The 21903-nt window shown below is 46.8% G+C and overlaps 1 protein-coding gene across 1 annotated transcript in view; it reads right to left on the reverse strand.

Annotated features, from left to right (window-relative positions):
• The window catches only part of LOC147897883 (uncharacterized protein YJL213W-like), a 58332-nt gene extending 42091 nt beyond the window's left edge, over positions 1-16241 (reverse strand). Inside the window, exon 1 of the mRNA XM_087380529.1 lies at positions 15495-16241. Coding sequence (XP_087236655.1) covers positions 15495-15707 — 213 coding nt within the window. The 5' untranslated portion in view covers positions 15708-16241. The remainder of the gene's footprint in view (positions 1-15494) is intronic.
• Between the last annotated feature and the right edge of the window lie 5662 nt (positions 16242-21903).

Raw genomic sequence — 21903 nt, forward strand, 5'->3', positions numbered from 1 at the left:
TCCCCCCCTACCCCCCCGCTAGTCTCCACAGTCAAAGACCTAGTTCACATTGAAGTACAGACCGCAAAGAAGGAAGTGATTGTGGAGTTTCATGCAAAGGTTAACAAGGCTGACATTCAGGAAGAGATTAAAGAACATGCAACTAGGCGTGATAATGCTTTGAAGATTAGAATAGGGGGACTACCCCAAGGATGGTACAAAGAGGAGGACTCTTTCAGCGACACCTTAGCACATGTCAAAGCAGCCATGCCTAATATTGATTGGACAGTTGATATGGATGATGCTCTTGATGATGACGATGAACCCAAAGTAACTCGTATCTTACAGTCTAAAGGTCATGCTATCATTACGCTTAACTCAAGGGATCTACGAGTCAAGCTTCTCTAACAATCCTACAAGCTGAAAGGAACTAAGATATGGATAGCTGAAGAACTTACACGAGATCAATTGAAAAATAAGGCAGCGGAATTAGGTAAGGTCAAGGCTGCAAGGAATGATGGGAAATGGGCAGTGTACGGTGAGGGCGTAGCACTCATTAAAGAGTTTAAATCCAAGCCAGAAGACTCTCAGTCTTAAACTGATGTATGGCCGATTATGTTTCTTTCCAAGTCATAATGTAGGTACTCTAAATAAATGGAGCTGCTTTATGCACTCCCTGGGAGCTACGCTCCCTAAGCTGATGTACTAATTGGTTTCCATGCTGTCCCATAGACTTCTTGGTCTTCCATGGACGTTAATAGACTCTCTCTCTCTCTCTCTCCTTTCTTGTTTGGTGTGTGTGAGGTTGGCTATCTCTCTCTTCACTCCTGTTCATTTCTGCTGCACTTATTTCTGAGGTTGGCTCTCTCTCTCTTCATTTCTGCTGCACTTCTCACAGTCTCCTCGTAATCAATCCCCTCATCCTGAAAATACCCCTTGGCAACAAAAGGGGTTCATAGTTCTCCACCATCCACCTGAGCAATGCTTTGCCTTCTAGACATTTCCTTGAAGTAGGTCAACCAATTTTTGCCATGAAGAATGGCCCTATGCATCTTGAGGCCAATGGGGAGCATGCATTATGTGCTATCAATGTGTTCATTTCTGCTGCACTTCATTTCTGAGGTTGGCTATCTCTCTCTTCATTTCTGCTGCACTTCTCACAGTCTGCTCATAATCAATCCCCTCATCCAAAATACCCCTTGGCAATAAAAGGGGTTCATAGTTCTCCACCATCCACCTGAGCAATCCTTTGCCTTCTAGACATTTCCTTGAAGATAAGGTCAAACAATTTTTGCCAAGAAGAATGGCCCTATGCATCTTGATGCCAATGAGGAGCATGCATTATGTGCTCATCAATGCATATTTGATCTCAGCATTAGCATATCTGTTAGCTGCGGTAGTCATCCCAAAACAAGGCCGTGCATTTTTCTCTTGAATGATTTTAAAGTACCATATCAGTACTTCCTTCTCCTTTATTGCTGTCACAATGATGGGCTGAATAATGAGAGCATCATCCAAAGAAGCAAAGGATGTCATACTGCATATGTGACTGCAATTCTCAAATCAGGCATCTGCTTCAAGTATATATCTGTGTCTGTACACATGCGCGCGTGTACATAAGGGCAGCAACAGTCCAGCAAAGCAAGAAATGCAGGAAATGACTAATCTTCAAGAATATTGACTCAAGGTGATGAGAAGCAAGAACACCCTACTCATCACTCAAAAACAAAGACAAGTAATCCTTTAGATGCTTTCAATGTGGGCGTACAATTAATTTCCCCAAGAAACCATGTGTCTATCAATTGTCCACACATGTTAAAGTGACAAATAGCCCTCATATTTCTCCATTGATAGTCTTCTGCACGGAGACGGTACAACCGGCTATTAGCCAACACAACACACCCACTACTTACAATAGCAATTAGGATGACCCTAGCTAACTCTCGTTGACTCCCTTTTATACATTCCCTTCTGACAGAGCATGGTAGGTACCACCAGCCTGCATTTACATTCGTCTACACCTACGCACACATGCAGTATGACGTCCAAGTTATCCGGAGATATTCTTGGGATTTCATTTCTCGAGACGTGCCAAAGGGAGGACCAGTTGAAACAGACACTGAGAGCATGGTGCCTTGAAGACTCCAGGTTGTTCACTCATTATGAAGGTGAAAACTGGAAGATGGTGGCATCTGGATTGCTCGAGTTTGAAGGTGGGAACGTGACTGAAAGTGGTGGTGCCATCAGGTGCTACCTTGGATGGACCTGTGTACTAGGATGGTTTGCTTTTGCAGGACTGGACTTGGAGGAGCAAGAGCCCCAGGTTGAAAAGCTAGGAATCGAGATCGACACTGGATTGTTCCATACGGTTTCATCATGGGAGTTGCTGTGGCAACTTCATCGACGAGTCGGATTGGGCAGAGATGTGTTGTGAGAGGGGGTATTGGATAACGTCACCTCCCGGTCTATAAGCCCCCAAACGAGAAGAGCAAGGGGTAGGGAGACCTACAGCAGGAGATGCCTAGAGGAATAAAAGAGACGGGGCTGCCACATGGACAGCACCTCATACCTGGTGTATGGAGCCCACGATGGAGGACAGCAGTGTGGATCAGACATGGGACAGGTGGCAGCATTGTACGGCCCAGTATGGAGATGCACACGTGGCTGAATGGAGCTGGAGATGGCGTAGACATGGCGGGGGAAGCCTTGAAGGGGTCAGCCACTGAACAGGCCTGGTTAGGGCTGGTTGGAGCCAGCCAAGCAGGGCAGATTATGGGCCTGGGTCCCTGCATAGCAAGTGAGCATGCCCACCGCCCCATAAGGAGGGTTAGGTGGAGTCGGTTGAAGGGGCCAGCAGTCGGCCATAAGAAGCACTACTGGTCAGTCATTTTGAAGCCCCTTTTGGGCCTATAAAAGGAGCCCCTTGGGGGCATTTGGCGGGTCATCCACTGAACAGGCCTGGTTAAGGCTGGTTGGAGCCAGCCAACCAGGGCAGAATATGGGCAGACCATGGGCTGGGTTCCTGCATAGCAAGTGGGCTGCAAATGGCCCTTACATGGGGCTGCGCTGGCTGGTCGGCTGGCCAACCTGGTTGGCCAGCTCACAGCCCCATAAAGAGGGCTAGGTGGGGTCGGTTGAAGGGGACAGCAGTCGGCCAGAAGAGGCCCTGCTGGTGGGGGCATTATATCCAGCAGATCAGCAAGCATAGGAGCAGCAGGAACCTCATCTTTAGGCCTACATCCAGGAGGCAAAGGAGGGCCAGAGTTGCTGCAGACTCAGCTCACTTGGGGCTGAAGCCTAGGCTGTTTACTAGGGCAGCAAGGTGCTGAGATTTTTGGATAGAGTCTATGTACGCTTGAGGTGGAGCACGCGGGCTCAGAGATCTAGAGGTACCAGCAGATAGTAGAACCTAGGGCACTCCATGGAATCAACCCTCATGTTAGTATCAACAGCCACGCACCTGGAAGAGTCCAAACACTCCCTACTGTCCTTCACTTTCACAAAGGTCTTTGACTACCCGTCGGCCCACATCTCAACATCAAACATCTTCACTATGACTTCTAGGTCTCCATATCTAACCTCAGTAACACATGGAGATGTTAGCAAGAACAATTATCCGATTACCAAATTAGCTTTAGCTTTGGTTTCACCATCTGAATCTGAGTCGGGGACGACGACTCCTTGTTCTTTTGATCCACCTTCTTCTTTCTACAATCCTTCGTAAAATGGCCTAACTCGTCACAATAGAAGCACTTCTTCTTTTGCTTCCTCTTCTTGGAAGTGTCCTCTTCATCTCCAGAATCATCCTTCTTGAGCTTGCCACCACTAGGCTTACCTTGTCCTTTGCCGGCTTTGTCCTTTTCCAGCAACGCCTTGTTGTCATTGTCTTTGTTATAGAGCTTCTCCCGAGCCTCCTCCTGTAGCAATAACGGGCCCAACTCCTCAAAGGTCAGAGGTTTTGTCCTCTGTCCTGCTGTCATAGCCATAACGACGCTCTTGAAACTCCATGGTAGCATCCCAAGTACCATCAAGGCCAACTGGCTTGAGTCTACCTTCTGACCAACCGATGCTAGTTGATCCCTCACCACCTTGACCTTCGTCAAGTGGTCATGTACTGAATCTCCCTCATCCATATCCATGTTGTAGAGTTGATGTTAAAGAGTCAAGATCAAGGATGCATTTTATGTCTCATACAGATCCTTCAAAATGTCCACGCCTCTACTCATGTCAACCATCTGGATATGAGGTATTACCGAGTCCGTCGTCGTCCCTATGATCAAGGCCAAGGCATGGGCATTCTCGCAAGAGCACAATCCTCCAGTCGTGGAAGTCGATTCCCTAGAGCCTTGAATCAGAGTCGTGCTTTAGCAAGGTCCATGCCTTCAAGCTCCTACACTAGTGAGCCTCCTATATGGGCTTTGATACCATGTTGGAAATTAACCAAGAGAGGGTACAAACAACGTAAGACTAATAGAATAGCCAGGAGCTCACACAATGTGTGTGCCTCCTATTTGGGCTTTGATACCATGTTGGAAATCAACCAAGAGAGGGTACGAACAGCGTAAGACTAATAGAATAGCTAGGAGCTCACACTATGTGTGTGTGTGTGGGTGGATGTCACGAGCATCCACACCCCCATGGTCATGCTAGCTAGTGCCAGCGCAAGCAACCAAGTCAACTGACACGCAAGCATCCCTACAGCCATGCAAGAAGCCCTACATAATCAGCAATCAGCACGCAGTCAACTGACAGTCAATGCCCTGTCATCGCAGGTTAAAAAACACAGAGTTGACAACGTTGGTCAAAAGTCAAAGAGTTGACTTTGGTCAATGCTAGGCCGACCAAGGTCAACGGTCGACGTTGACCAAGTCAACCAGGCTGACCTGTCAGCCTATAAAGGGCAGCCCTCTTCATCCACTCCTCAGCCCTTCAAGCCTTCAGAGTAGCAAAGTCGGCCTCCCTGCAGCAGACCAGCAGGGTAGCTTGAACCCCTTCAGGGATCTAGTGAGGATTCACCTCCTCTAGGTAGTCTAGTCTTCCAGTTTGCCGTGAAGGTTTCGGCCCCTTCATACAATTGTATTCAGCCCTTCAGGCATTCATTATTCAGTTGTATCTATTTTCCTCTTCGGAGGTCCACTACATTCTCTCCCTCTACTCACATTCATAGCATCACTTTGTGTATTGAGTGCATCATTTTGCAATTGCAGTTAGTATTAAGCAGGAGAGAGTGAGGATAGTCTATCTCCTGCTACATTGGTATTAGAGTTTCAGTTTTCTTCCTGAGATAGGGAGGGTCAGTTTAGGGGCAGCTCTATTGTTTTATGGTCCAGACAAGATCCGGCAAGGACACCACGAGCACTACTGAGCAGTCCAACACAAGGGGGATGAGGGTTCAGTGCCTCAATCGCCACCACCACCCCCAATACAAAATCCTGCAGACACTTCCATGTCTACCATGACAGCCATGATGCAGGCTATGATGCAGATGCAGCAGCAACAGTCCGAGGCTCTCTTCACCCGCATGGCCCAACTTCAAGAGATGCGGGAGGATCGTGAGCAGGCCACCAGAGAGCGCGAAAGGCTAGCTCGAGAGGCAAAAGAAGAACGCAATCGGGAAGCTTGGGAAGCAAAAAAAGAACGCATCGGGAAGCTCGAGAAGCAAAAGAAGAGCGCGATCAAGAAGCTCGAGAATCCGAGAGGGCAGCTCGGGAAGCAAAAGAAGAACACGATCGAGAGGCTCGGGAAGCCAAGGAACTCCAAGACCGCGAGGCTCAGGAGGCCAAGGAGCTTCGAGAATGTATTGCTCGAGAAGAGAAGAAAAAACGGGATCGGCAGCTTCTCATTTCGCTACTCCGACCAGCGAGGGGAGAAAAGGAGAGACTTCCACCTCCAGCCAAGCCTTTCTTTCCAAGGAGGTTCAACTTTACACGGTACAATGGCAAGCAGGAACCCTTAGTGTTCACATCACGACTCAATCCATTCGAAAGTTATTTTTCAGTGATGCCTACGAAGGACACCGAGCGGTGCATCCTAGCATCCATGCACCTCACCGGCGAGGCGGACACTTGGTGGCTCAAGTGGCAGAAGGACCACTATGATGCAGACAAGGAGACACCTTTCTACAGCTGGACGGAATTCGTGAAAGATCTTTGATCACGGTTCCTACCACTGCAGTACCTGGACAGGCTCAATCAGTTCTACAAGCTACACCAAGGAGACACCAAGACGGTGAATCATTATGCCAATAAGTTCACTCATGTGTTTATATAGTTGCAGTTGGTGGACAGCCAGAAGCTAAGCAAATTTCTCCATGGGCTGCGTACAGACATCCAGTGGTATATCAGAAGTTTCAAGCCACGGGATTATGAGTGTGCATATGAGCTTGCTTAGAATTTTGAGCTCATGCACAAGGGTCAAGGATCCAAGCAAGTCAACAGTAACAAGTCCCAGGATTCCACACCAGGTGATGGTGGGAATGGGCAGCAGAAGAAGAGCTGGATGGCGAAGGATAGCAATGGCTATGGCGGATACTTGGATACAGCGACACGAGCACTACGCCAAGGAGAACCGATGCTTCCATTGTCATGTGCCGGGCCATAAAAGAAGAATTGCCCGCATTACCAGAAGCTTCTAACAACAGGAGCCACATCAAGCTTCTAACAGCAGGAGCCACATCAAGTGGTTCAGCAACACCATCGAGGAGCTTGATGAACAACAGACTACATGGACAACCTCAGTAGTCATTCAAGAGCTTGAAGCTCAACAGAAGGGAGAGCCTCGTCAGTTTCCCAATATGTTTTAGTTTTATGGACAGGTCGGTGGTCAGAAGGTCCTTATCCTGGCAGACTCAGGCAGTTCCGAGGACATCATCTCCACCAAAGCAGCTCAGAACGCTCAGTTGCCTCTTACGCCAACGGAACCAATGACCTTGAATGGTGCATTTCCAGGGCAGCAGATAGAGAGCAGCATGCAGGTAGCTTCAGCCACTCAGGCAGCGGACGTCATTTTGGGAGCACGATGGTGGCACCGGTTCGAAGTCCGACTAGATTATCAAGACCAAGGCTTGGATGTCAAAATCTCAAGCCATGGGTCGAAGTTCATCTATTGGAGTAAGGGTGTTCCACCTCGACCTTTGATATCAATCATTCAAGGGGTTCAAGCTGGCGCCAACAAGACACGGTATTACAACAAGATACAGTGTTAAAGCAGGATATAGTATTACAGCAGGCAACACACCAAGACCGGGATGCCTATCTCAAACCCAATCTTCCTCCGTCCCTATCACCTATATGCACCGAGGAAAACCACAGGGAGCCTCATCCTAGAATATTAACCCATAGCAAATATCCATACCAGAAGTTAGCACCAAATCCAGGCATTCAGTACGTGCAAATTCATGAGTTTAGCAACCATTTCCGGATTCATGAACCAGGCATTCGGATCAGGATTTATCATCCAAGTATACCACAGACAGTCACCTCTGTCAACACGATGGAAGGCCCCTTTCATACCCTAGTTCGAGTTTTAACAGAAGGGGATCTCACGGGTATCCACACGCCCGTGGCCATGCTAGCTGGTGCTAGCACAGGCAGCTAAGTCAACTGTCACGCAAGCATCCCTACAGCCATGCAAGAAGCCCTATGCAGTCAGCAATCAGCACACAGTCAACAGACAGTCAATGCCATGTCATCGCAGGTCAAAAAACACAGAGTTAATTTATTAGTCAAAAGTCAACGGCTTTTTGCCTGCCTTGGTCAACGGTCAGCGTTGACCAAGTCGGCCATGCTGACCTATCAACCTATAAAAGGGCAGCCTTGGACCCTCATTCTTCATCCACTTCTCACGCCTTCAAGCCTTCAGAGCAGCAGAGTCACGCCTCCCCGCAGCCAGACCAGCAGGGTAGCCTCAGCCTCTTCATGGATCTAGTGAGGCTTCACCTCCTCTAGGTAGTCTAGTCTTCTGGTTTTGCAGTGAGGTTTTCAGCCCCTTCATACAGTTGTATTCAGCCCTTTAGGCATTCATTATTCAGTTGTATCTATTTTCCTCTTCGGAGGTCCACTACATTCTCTCCCTCTGATTCTCTCATTCACATCCACAGCATCACTTTGTGTATTGAGTGCATCATTTTGCAGTTGCAGTTAGTATTGAGCAGGAGAGAGAGTGACAATAGTCTATCTCCCGCTACAGTAAAATCACAAACTTCTTTTCTTAATGTGCTTCATATAGATGTGTTGTGCAGACTACCAATAGACAGCGAACCAAGCCAAATATAGAATCCCACCAAAAGAATATATTTCCGTCCAAAGCTATGGACACAATACAAAAGATAGATCCAGAGTCCCACCAGGATGTGGTCCTCTGACTCTTACCAAAAGGTTCTCCTACTATCTGCTGGTACCTCTAGAACTCTGAGGCCGTGTGCTCCACCTCGAGCGTATGTAGACTCTGTCCAAAGATCTCAGCACCTTGCTGCCCTAGTAGATAGCCTAGGCTTCAGCCCCCAGTGAGCTCAGTCTGCAGCAACTCTGGCCCTCTTTTGCCTCCTGGATGTAGGCCTAGAGATGAGGTCCTGCTGCTCCTATGCTTGCTGATCTGCTGGATATGTAGCATACCCCCAAGGGGTTCCTTTTATAGGCCCCAAAGGGGCTCCAAATGACCAACCAGCAGGGCCACTTCTGGCCGACTGCTGGCCCCTTCAACCGACCCCACCTAGCCCTCTTTATGGGGCTGTGGGCATGCTTTCTAGGGCTGTGAGGTTGGCCAGCGGACCAGCAAGCCCAGCCCTATACAAGGGCAGGGGGCCAAGCCCATTTGCAGCCCACTTGCTATGCAGGGACCCAGCCCATGCTTCTGCCCTGGTTGGCTGGGTCCAACCAGCCCTAACCAGGCCAGTTCAGTGGCTGACCCCTTCAAGGCTTGCCCCCCCATGTCTGCACCATCTCCAGCTCCATTCAACCACGTGTGCATCTGGTTGGCCAGCCGACCAGCAAGCCCAGCCCTATACAAGGGCAGGGCCAAGCCCATTTGCAGCCCACTTGCTATGCAGGGACCCAGCCCATGGTTCTGCCCTGGTTGTCTGGGTCCAACCAGCCCTAACCAGGCCAGTTCAGTGGCTGACCCCTTCAAGGCTTCCCCCGCCATGTCTGTGCCATCTCCAGCTCCATTCAACCACGTGTGCATCTCCGTACTGGGCCGTACAACGCCGCCACCTGTCCCGGGTCTGATCCACGCTGCTGTCCTCCATCGTGGCTCCATACTGCCAGGTATGAGGTGCTAGCAGCCCATGTGGCAGCCCCCTCTCTCTTTCTTCTCTGGGCAACTCCTGCCCTAGGTCTCCCTCCCCCATGCTCTCCTCATTTGGGGGGTTACAGATGGGGAGGTAACCTTTCAAACATAGGTGCCATCAAGTCCAACACCGAAATGCTTCTACCATAGGCGGTCCCCTGGCACACGCCATGGCGTGCTCCAGCAACAATCATCTTGGTTCAGTGAATGCTATGTTAACTTGGGCAAGTGGCTCATCCCTTATTTCGCCCAAACCTTCTCTTGTTCACTCTGCACTTGCTTGCTGATGCCCTTCGTCGTTTGGCTTAGGCTTTGGCGTCGGCCCTTTCCTCGGCCTCGTCTTCTTTTTTGAATATTAAAACCCTTCGGTTGAGGGGTTCAACAATCAAAGAGTTACCAATGCAAAGAGATAATTTCCATATTAGGACCTTGGATCGAGTTAATATGAAAGTGCTGAAGTGTAATTGTTGGGCAAGATCATAGGGGAATAGAGAGCTAATGTGTGTTCCATGGAGTCAGTGCCACGTGTAGATAGGTCTGCTTCTGTTTCTTTCATATGCATTTGAGTGGTTTAGGTGCAGGCACTTCCATATCCCTGAATTCAGTTTGGGATTTAAGTACTCAAACGTGGCTAGGCATTAAGGATGTGGAGCCACCCATACATGGCCTGGTCTCCCTCGTCTGGTTTCTTTTCAAAGACACGAAAAGCACACAGAAGACTAAGGCGTACAGCAGATATCCTGATTAAAACCAAGATATACCACTGTTACAAGCACAATAACTAGCTAGAATGTGTAGACTGTGAAGTGGGCTACAGAAACAATATATGTACCACTGAAAGGCAGTCCCTCCTCTGTTGAGCACAAGATGAGCCTGTCGAGAAGGGATTAACAAGGGTGAACCTCTTGTACAGTGCAGCTGCCCCAAAATCAGAAGCAGCTCCTCGAGCCATGCTACAGGTTCACCTTCTCATAGTGACAGATATACCTGCCACATCCAGCTAGTTACAAGGTGCTGTACCACTGAAAAGTTTTCATGTTAAGGAGCCAGAAGAAACAGAGACACCTTGTGACTGTCTTTCTTTGTCAAGTGGCATCTCCTTAATGCCCAAAGCAAGTCATCAGCACCATAAGTTCAGCATCCAACTTGTTTGTGAGAGCTGAACAAGCCATTTAATCTATGTAATTCTATTGGCAGAACAGTAGCTCCCCTTCATTGGTACATGATAGGGACCCAAAACCATTCCTACACTTCTTAAACTGGCTGACCCTTCCAAACATAGTCTCCATTCAGAGTTCTGAGTCACTTGTGCTGACAATTTGCGCACGTTAGAATTCTTGGCATCTCCTGTTTGTACTATAGAGAGTGAGGGATGATTTGTGGGTTTGCCCGCCGCCCAACGATAGTCATAGGTTCTCCCTGTAAATTATGCAGGTAGTCTGGGGGCAGTGCCAAGGCATCTTGCCAAGGTAGTTAGGCTGGATGAGGGGCTGACTAGAGGGCCTCGCTAAGGGCTGGAAACAGGGCCTCTTTAGGGGCTGGTAGAGGGCTGTTCAAGGCTGGTTATTGCCAGCTGGTGGGTCGGGTCGAACCACGGCTTTAAGTAGCCCGTCGGCCTGCCCAGTCTGCCCCCCTACTGCCTATATAAAGGTGCAGTTCTTGCCTTTGTATTTAATCTAAGCCAGTTGTGGTTTTCTGAGCAGTAAAGACCAGCGTTGTTCCAGTACATCACTTACACTCTACGGTGCAGTATTCTCTCTCTAATCGCATTTCTGCATCTCTCTTCAATGCACATAATTACGCTGCATACTCTGACATGGTGTCAGAACCCAAGGCAGCCTATAGCCTTGGACACACAGAGAGCACTCAGGGCAGGTGTTTGCTGCTGATCAGAGGAGTGGACAGTTCCGGAGAAGGAGTGGCTAGCCAAAAGGAGGCCTCGCTGAAAGACAGCCACCTTGCAAATATCCTGCAGCCTCTTCTCTCCTTTCTTTCCTAACCACCCTCCCTTTACAAGATCGAGGTCAACCCCCAAGAAGGCAAATTTGTTTGAGACGGCTGAGAAGTGGGTGAAGATCCAATCCCTCCTACGTTCATGGTGGACCATCACTTGGACGGAAGCAACTATGGTGTATGGAAGGTAATGATGGAGTCAATCTTGCAATCCTATGATTTCATTTTAGTAGTAGTCAGGCCAGATCCAGAGACCAGGAGGACCTTGGCATCATTGACTGGAAGGAGCGGGGAAACTTGGCACAATTGTGGGATCATGTCAATGCCCAAGTACGTTCCTTCATCCTGAACTGTATACATCAGGTGATCAATCACGTGAAGCCTTTCTTCCTTTTGTGTGAACCTGTAACGCTGCAGGGAGACAGGTTGACTTCCTGTGAGTAACTCAATCTCATGATATACAACCCTTTTAAAAGGGTGGCCACTAGATAGCTAGGCTCTAACAGGAACCATGGACTCGCACTACGCCACACCACCAAAACCAAGGGTGGCCACTAGACAGCTAGGCTCTAACAGGAACCATGGACCCGCACTACGCCACACCACCAAAACCAAAAACTATGTCATGCAGAGCCTGGACTACAGTTAGGCAGAAGATTGCTTAAAGACCCCACAAACAGAAGCACTGTTAGAAAACAGAAGGAAAGAATCACTCTAACCTCCAGCCAAGATCTCTCCCGCTCTAGCAACACTCAACTCAGATAACTGATCACAGATACAATACTCACTCAGAGAAAACTTAGACAGAAGAGAATATATTCATCCACCGGATGGTGGGCAGAAAACTGGCTCCAGGGGAGCAATACAAAACTCAGCCAAGTGCTGAGGCGAACTGAAGGAACTCTCTCTGTCAGAAGATACCAGATCTGAGTGCACAGCACAGCCTTATAACTGAGGCTTTCTGTCCTCCACTGGATGCCAGAATGGAGGGAAGTGTGGGCCTTTTATAGGCACTGCCCAGGCCTTCTGGTCTGGCCGACCAGCAGGGTCGGTCCCCTGACTGGTGACCGACCAGAACAGTCTGGAAACCGACCAGGGTCGGCCCTGGTCGGTGGCCCTGGTTGGGCCGACTGGCCCTGCCACATGCCCCTATAAAAGGGTGCCCTGTGCAGCCAGTCCATGCTTCTAGGAAGGCAAAGGGCCCCCCCCAAATCTCTGCTGTTTGCAGACAGCAGCCAACCCGTGTGCTGGTTGCCAACTCTGTTTGCCTGGGTCTCTCTTTCCCATCCCTCCTTACTCTCACTGCCCCTTGTCCCCACAAAACGGGGCTCACAGGTGGGTACAGTGAGTCTCTAACACCCCCCCTCAATGTCACAACTGTGGGCCAATCCCCATGCGTTTGATGAGGTGCTCCATCTGTTCTCGAGGGAGTGCCTTCGTGAAGAGGTCGGACAAGTTGTCGGCGGTCGGGCAGTAGATAAGCTCGATCACGTCGTCGATGATGAGCTCTCGAACAAAATGGTAATGAACTTCGATGTGTTTGGTCCGCGCATGGTACACTGGATTCTTGGCAATAGCTATGCAACTCTGATTGTCGCACATCAGCACTGTCGCATTCTCCTGACACACGTCCATGTCCTCCAGAATCCACCTCAACCACAGTGTCTCACAAGCTGCTGTACACGCGGCTCTGTACTCTGCCTCTGTAGATGAAAGGGACATTTTGGGTTGCTTCTTACTTAGCCAAGAGATGGCACCAGATGCAAGTAAGAAACAATATCCTGTCGTCGACCTTCTGGTGTCCACATCACTTGCCCAATCACTGTCACAAAACCAGCCTAGTTCGATGCCTTTGGTGTAGCTGATCCCAAAGGTGCAAGTACCCTTCAGATACCTCAGCACTCGTAAACCTGCATCCCAATGATTCTTCTTGGGAGAAGCAGAGAACTGGCATAATAGCCCAACTGCATAACAAATATCAGGGCGAGTATTGGTAAGGTAAAGCAAACTTCCTACCAATCGTCGATACAAAAGAGTATCAACCGGCTGAGATGTGTCGTGAACACTTAGCTTAAGCCCGACCTCCATGGGAGTTAATGCTGTTCTGCAATCCTCCATCTGAAATCTCTTCAGAATTTCTCTGCAATATTTCTCCTGTGAAATGAAGATCCTGTCTTTGGCCTGCTTTACTTCAATCCCAAGGAAGTAATGTAATAACCCAAGGTCAATCATCTCAAACTCAGACACGAGTAGCTCCTTGACCTGTGAAATCTTCTTGACATGATCACCTGTCAAGATAAGATCATCAACATAGAGGATGAGTACCAATCGCAATCCCTTCTCAATGAACAAGTAAAGGTTTGCCTCAGAAGGACTCCGACTGAGCCTTATCTTCTGAAAGAATATATCAGTCCTTTGGTACCAAGCTCTGGGGGCCTGTTTCAGCCCGTATAACGCCTTCTTCAACCTGCAGACCTTTAATGGGGACACTGGATCTTGAAAGCCCAGTGGCTGTTCCACGTATACCTCCTCCTCCAGGGTTCCATTAAGGAAAGCGGACTTCACATCCATTTGAAAAATAGGCCACTGGAATTGGGCAGCAAGGGCAATCACTGTCCGGATAGTAACCATGCGGGCTGTGGGAGCAAAAGTTTCATCAAAATCCATGCCTTCAGTTTGAGCAAAGCCTTTCACTACCAACCTTGCTTTATACTTATCCAAGCTGCCGTCGGATTTGTATTTAAGTTTGTATACCCACTTAGTGCCGATGACTTTCCGTCGAAGGGGCCTGGCCACTAAGTCCCATGTATGGTTCTTCAGGATAGCATCCATCTCTGCCTGCATGGCAGCCTGCCATTCGGGATTGTCCTTCGCCTCCTCGAAGGTTCTTGGCTCAACAATCTGAGCCACCAAAGCAAAATTCACGGATGGGGCCTTTTGAAGACATTGAGACCGTCGCAATCCGGAACTGCTACTCTCAGGTAATGAGGTGACCCGAGACTCTTCCAATGTCCGGAGGTACCATTGGGGCAACTTTTTCTGCTTCTCTGTGGGAGGAGGAACGGGAACTTCTTCTGGAACATCCTGCTCTTCCTGAGTATCGGGTGGAATATCAGCTTTTGATTGGGTAACCTCTTGAATGGTCAACCTGGGACGGGGTGGGATCAGGGGTTGAACAATCTCCTCCTCCTCAATCTGAGGCTCCTCCTGGGGTTAAGGTTCTTTTTCCGCGAAGACAACGTCCCGACTGATGAGTATTTGCTTCTTTACTGGGTCGAAGAGGCGGTAGGCCTTGGATTCTTCACTATACCCAACAAAGATACATTGTCTGCTTCGGGAATCAAGCTTGGTCCTGTCTTCCTTGTGCACATGCACCCACGCGTTAGAATCAAAAGCTTTCTGTCCTGCACTGGATGCCAGAATGGAGGGAAGTGTGGGCCTTTTATAGGCACTGCCCAGGCCTTCTGGTCTGGCCGACCAGCAGGGTCGGTCCCCTGACTGGTGACCGACCAGAACAGTCTGGAAAACCGACCAGGGTCGGCCCTGGTCGGTGGCCCTGGTTGGGCCGACTGGCCCTGCCACAGGCCCCTATAAAAGGGTGCCCTGTGCAGCCAGTCCATGCTTCTAGGAAGGCAAAGGGCCCCCCCCAAATCTCTGCTGTTTGCAGACAGCAGCCAGCCCGTGTGCTGGTTGCCAACTCTGTTTGCCTGGGTCTCTCTTTCCCATCCCTCCTTACTCTCACTGCCTCTTGTCCCCACAAAACGGGGGCTCACAGGTGGGTACAGTGAGTCTCTAACAAGCACCCCAAGGGAGATTCTCGTTATCAAACTTGCCTTGGCTGCTGGTTCCAAAGCAATCTTCCAAATGAGAGAAATCGTTTCAGAAAATCAGCATTATCAGGTATCTTTAAGTATACATATCTCTGCTTAGTATTGCAATAACCAGACATGATATTTTAACAATATGGATCGAGATTTGCAAGATTTGGAGGGGGACTCGCAGAAAACGCATTTGCTGAGGAACAAGCGAAGCTGCAGTAAATCTAGTGCCACGCTGAAAGAACAAATTCTCGGTTTTGCCAAAAACCAGAAGAAGGGCGATGAACGTATTTATTTCAAACAGAATATTAGTGAGTCAAAGTCGTTGGAAGGTATATGCGATGATCAAGCTTTGTACGTGAAAGGCAATAGCGCGTCCCTGTCCAAGCATGAGAAGAACTGCTATCCGATAAATTCCAGAGTCCAAACTTTCATCTGTTAAATTAGACAGGAAGGTACCTGCGAAGGAATGACTGGGGTCGGCCCCATGTACTCAATTAGCTTGTTTCTTATCAAGATGTGTACGCCTTTGCTCACAACAGGTCGGGAGCCAGCCTCCCCGAGCTGGATAACCGAACAATTGCAAAGCAACAATCCATTATCCTCTGTGGCACCTCCTCCGGATGAAGAGGTCCTAAGCCCGGAAAACGAGTCTGTCACACCGGACTCCATGTTTCAGCACCAGAACTAGTTGGACTAGTTAAGAGAAGACAAGATCATTACTGGATAGGGAGCCTCGAATGGGACGACCATGACGATCCTCTTTTGTTTTATGTATGTCCACTTCCGTTTCTTCTCACGCAGACAAACCGTATTGCTCCGCGGACTCCGATTCTCGATAATGCCAAGGCTGCAGGCGGTTAAAGACGAACCGTGTCCTCCTCCACAGAGTCAAAATGGATTCGGAATCCGGATCACGCCGTAGCGTCTGTCCGGTTGAGCTGCGAAAATCGACGAGATGTGTCCTGCTCTGTCCGGTCGAGAGGGGAGACACCAAATTCCAAGCTGAGAAATTTGAGCGTCAAATGGAACCAGATTTGTGTGGTCTGTCGGAAATTACTCCGGCGATGTCCAATGCAACTACTGAAATCAAAACGAGATGCTGATGGAGCATTGAATGCAGGAAGCAATCGGTGCCGGCGAGGCTAGCTCGCAACGAAAACTTGTTCGAGAGAAGCTTTGGAGTTCAGTTCTCCAAAAAGTGAAACTTTGAAGGTGAAAGATGAAAAGACATTTTGGGAAAGGGCTTTTCTTTGTAACACACAAAATTTCATTTCCTTTGAATTTTTTCATCCTCTGCTTTTTCGCACTATCACATTCGTACACTTGTCGTTGCCTTTCGGCCGGAGGTGTCGGTTTGCTTGGCGCCGTTTGTAGATGGATGCAGATGGTTTCGGAGCATGCCTTTGGCGGTAGAGGTGTCGGTATGTTCAGCGTTGTTTGCAATGGGGGGTGTGTAGATGGTTGCATGTCTGGCGTCGTTTGTTGATGGTGGCGTCCTTCGGATGTAGATGGTTTGGACCATGTGTTGCATTCCTTTTAGTGATTCTCTGCGAGTGCTGCCGGAATGTTCGGCACTGCTTGCAAATCGTGGCATCCTCCAGATGCAAATGCTTTGGAACATGTCGTGTTTTGTGGATACTCGAAGGTTTGCATGTGTTGGCAATGTGTGCACGCAGAGCACCTTGTGGCGTTGTTCATTAGCAAAGCAAAATCATAATATTGTGTGGTGGTCTTTGGAGCATGCAGCAATGTTGGGCGTGTTCTCTACATGGTTTGTGTTGGCGAGCTGATCTTCCAAGGTTTGGGAGTTCTATGTAAGCCTACCTGCTCATCTGTGTCGTGTGTTGTACCTTATATATGTGTTGTTATCGTGTGTATCTTGCATCTACCTACCTCCATTATACAAGTGATGGAAGGAAGCACAAGATGTGAGGTCCCTCTGGAGTTGATGGACACTAAAAGTACAAATTTTTGGACAGATCCATTCGTCTCACTTTACATTCCTACTTCTCTTTTCCTTTCATTTCACAAGAACAAATCTCAAGAAGAGGCTTGGGCAAGGCATCAATGGAAATGATGACAAAGGCAATTCTAGATTGAATGGTACATGCGGTTTCTTGGAATACTTTTTCGGTCTAGTGTATGCAATTATCTTTGAATATGTCACTTTAATCTATTTCGCTGGGTTTACACCGTTGCCGTCCACGGAACCCTTTGCAAGCCATGCTAGAGGGGTCGAGTTACAAAAGAAAGTAGGTTCTTTCAATATAGTGTCGCCAAACGATGCACTACATGGAACAAGTTTACCAAAGACATCTGTCATAGACGTGGACCTATAATGTCATGAACTAAATGGTGTATTTCATGGTAACTCGTCACCCCCAGCTACTAGCATTCCCCAAACTCTAGTGCAACTAATCGGTCCACTGTGAAGCATGATTTATGGTAGTTTGGGGCAATGATGCTAGTTCTTTTTATTTTGATGTTAAGGTCCAGCTTTTGGCGTGTTGAATGATCGTAAGATGTTTGAGTAGCTTCATTCAGGTTAACATTCCAATGAAATGAAAGAAACGGATAGCTATTCTCTTGTACTATTGTGTTTCATGATGTCTTGCAACTGAAAGGTTTGTCAGAGCTTGAATCCTTTCCCAGCCCAAGATGAAATTGGAAGTTCGTGTGATGACCTTTTCCTTCCATTAATCACATTTTGTTTCTAGCTTACGTGTCTCTAATGACAATGTACCAGCAATGGTTCATGTGAATGTGTGTGAAAGAATTATCCATAGTATTTGCGGGCTTTTGGTTCTTTGTTTCGTACTCTTCCTTGTGGCTTTGGTCTATTTTGCTTGGCTAGCGGGTATCGACGTCACTCTACTCTGTGGTTTTGCCTTTCATATGTCCCTTTATTTTGTTCCTGCTTTACTTCAGTGCTTCCCTGTATTATCATATGCTGGTCCTACGTTGCGGTTTGTGATAATGGAAGTGATTGACTTGCAATGAATTGATTTGCAATGTCCGATGTTGTTTCAGGCTTATCGCCTCTCAGGACTGCAAAAGATGTTGAGGGATATGGTGAGAGGTAGCGAGAGTAGTGACTTCTATGGAAAGGCTTTCGAGCTACAGCAGCACAAGAGGCATACACCGAAGGTAATAGTGTTACCTCTTACGTGCACATGCCAAATGTCATCCCTCATCTATTTTATGCAAACGTTGTGAAGGACAAGTACAACAACAAGATATTCCAGATACTTTCTTCATCTCCCCACACTCTCAAGACGAAAGACACAAGAAGCCAAACTTGTAGCCGGTCAATTAATATCCAAGACAACAGCAAGGCGACACAACGAATTAAATCTGAAACCTAATGTGCTCATGGAGATTTGTTCACACAACCTGGATATCGAGGATGGCCTAGTTAATGGAGCTGATGGTATCTTCAAACAATAAAAAACAAATAACAACACACAAGTGGATTGGATTAACTTCTTCGATAATAACATAGGAAAGCACACATGCTTTCAAAACACATTCTTGTATAATGATAGCACACCTTGCACATGGACTCCAATCCCAAAAATAACAAGAGAATTTTGAATTAGAAAGACTAGTCTAAATACCATATCTAGATCACAGTTTCCAATCCACTCATTAGCCACAAGAATAGTACATCGCACCCAGGGGGTATCCATGAACAATTTGGCATTCCACCCATCTAACATCAAGTCTCACAGATTAGTATGCATGGCGCTCTCTCATGTGTCAGACCCTGAGAACTTTAACTTCCTGAGCAAGCTAGAGAGGAAACCCATAAAGGTTGACCAAATAGTACTACAAGAAATTGCAAGGCTCCAAACACATAGCTATGGAAACTAGATTCACTAAACATGAGGTCGCAAATGGTTTGGAGCACGTTGTTGTGTTTTGTCTCGATACTCAAAGGTTTGCATGTGTTGGCAGTGTGTCGCAAAGCACCTTATGGTGTTGCTCATACTAGAGCAAATTCATAATATTCTGTGGTGGTCTTTGGAGCATGCAGCAGTGTTGGGTGTGTTCTCTACATGGTTTGTGTTAGGCGAGCCGACCTTCCAAATGGCCAAAAGACAACAACAGGGCTACACAACAAACTAAATCTGAAACCTAATGTGCCCATGGAGATTTGTTCAAGCAACCTGGATATCAAGGATGGGCTAGTTAATGGAGTAGATGGTATCTTCAAACAATCAAAAGCAAAAAACAACACACAAGTCGATTGGATTGACTTCTTCGATAATAACATAGGATAGCAACATGCTCTCAAAGCACATTCTTGTATAATGATGACAAGTAGAGGAATTCAAAGAGAATGTGTACAATTGAAAAAAGTTCTAAAATGGAAAGGGGAGGGTATAAAGGCAAGGGGAGGGGTAAAGAAAGAGAAATTCCTGGGCAAGAATTTCAAATCCTGTACTCTACTCTTTCATAGCATCTTCATGTAGCCTAGTGGGTAAGCCCTTCTTGATGGGTAATGGATGCCATGGGTTTAAGTCCCCCCTTTGAAAGGAATTTCAAAGTTATCCCGTTGACCTTAGTGCTCCACTTGTTCACCTAAGAAATCAATTGAGTTTAAAGAATTTGTTACATGTGTGCTTCCATAACCAAACAATGACCTAACCATTAGAGTCCCAAAAGAGTGAAAGCTCTTGCCTACATCTATGTATTTGATGGGTAGGATGCGAGCAAGCCATGTTAACATAATGACCAACCACCCAATCAAAATATTCTATACTTTTTACAATTTAGTTTCTCTAGATCATACACATGGTTAGGTGGGCATGTCAATTGAGTGCAAAAAATGGACTTACACATAATCACCACATGGCCTTGCATGCCACCTACCATCAATTCCTTGAAAATCTTCATACCCATAAGTACTCACACATATTGTATGGTGTAAGCACACAACATGTTGCATAAAACACATGTGACACCCAATGAAACAAGGATTGCACTCCTTCTTCCTAGAAGTGCCACATTCTCACTCACAATTTCATCCCATATAGGCACTCCACCTCACTCATTTCATCCTTCCCTCATAGCTTCCCTCACATTCACATTCTCTCTTTCTCAAAGAGGTCTCAAAAGGTGATTTATCCTGCTCTTATAGCAAGCCTTTGACATCGTTTTAATAAAAATGAAAACTTCCAAGCTGGCTAGCCCATGCTTCTCTCTCTCTCTCTCTCTCTCTCTCTCTCTCTCCAAATTTACAACAATGCAAATGAGAATAAACCAACATAATTTTTGGGGGATAGCAGTATAGTATTAGAGGGTCAACTTCTAAAGACATGAGTCTGGTAGTCACTCGAATAGCCTCATGCTGCTACTTGTTGGAATGTAAGTATATACTACATGTATCATGGGTTTTGTTATAATGACTAGCGTTCTTAGTGTTCTAAAAGTTCATTTCCCTTGAGCGTTTGCATAATTTCAAACAAGGATATTACAAACACAATGAATGTACTTTTCGTATATGATGAGCAAACAGAGCTATACCTAAGATAGCTTTACAATGTAGTTTTAAATTTTTTTTAGATAAGCAAACAAAGATATACCTAAGAGTTCTGGCTTAGAATTATAAGGTAAGGATTGGGCAAAATAGCTTGAGTATTACAAGCTCAATTATGTCAAGAGACTCAAAGACAAGAATGGATGTTGTTATAAAGCGCACATAGATTGACCTAATCTGTCAAGCTTTGAATGCTTCGAGATGTGATCATGTTGGAGCATTAATACATGGAGATAGATACTTATGAAAGTCCCATCAATTGACCACCTAGATCCTCATCTTGTTTTCCAAGGGCAAGCAAGTATGACAACCTTAGGTCAATGTAGGAGTCGGTGATTTGTCCAAAGGAGGACTATGAGTGGCAGCATATTGAATGCATTAATGGTGGCAAATTCCCACAACGTGGTGTGAAGAGGAGTAATTTGTTTTCCCAACTGAATTCAAGATAGGCAACCTTTTTGTTATAAAGTGGACGAGATCTAAAATGATTGGTAAAAGGATCAGACAGAAAGACATGGCTATTTATTGTCTAAGATCACTCGTGCACAAGAGCTTATGGATCAATTAATTCAATCCATCCCAACATATATGCTTCACAATTTCATAGCTCACTAGCAAAACAACCAATTTAAGATGTGCCTTGCCAATTTCCCTAAGGACACAATTATATCCAAGTACAACAAGTAGATATTAGCATTTCACTTACAGAAGATTGATACAGTGTATCTAGACAGTGTATCTAGACACTGATTGCAATACAAAAGAGGATTTCAGCTCTATCAAGTCGACCAAGCGGATCAAGATCCTTGGTACATCAACAGCGGTGCGCCGGTGCATCATCTCATATGACAAATCATCATGAATGGTTCATAGAGATGAAACCATTAGAAGATCAAAAGAATGTCATCGACACAATAGATAATACATTAAATCCAATTCAAGGGATATGCATTATCCCTATGAACAATTTCATTGGTACAAAAGGATTGGTGAAAGATGTACTCTATGTTCCGAAGCTCAGCAAGAACCTCTTGTCATTAGTAGGTCAAATGATGAAACACAACTACCGAGTCATCTTCGACAGAGATGAATGCACTATCAGAGACAAATCCAGAGGATTTCAGCTACTAGTAGGAAAAGGAGCCAAGGAAGGATGCTTGTACAGAATGCTAGCTATAGTACCAAATTTGCATGCGATGTCAGCTCAATTATTGCAATAGATGCCACTATCCGCAAAATGGCACAAGAGATATGGTCATGTCAATTTCAAGAGCTTGATAGATCTCATGAATTAGAATATGGCAATTGGGATTCCTAAGCTAT

This window comes from Dipteris shenzhenensis, chromosome 10 (genome assembly GCF_047967505.1).
Source record: "Dipteris shenzhenensis isolate YYH24624 ecotype China chromosome 10, Dip_SZ_1.0, whole genome shotgun sequence".
Lineage (NCBI taxonomy): Eukaryota > Viridiplantae > Streptophyta > Polypodiopsida > Gleicheniales > Dipteridaceae > Dipteris > Dipteris shenzhenensis.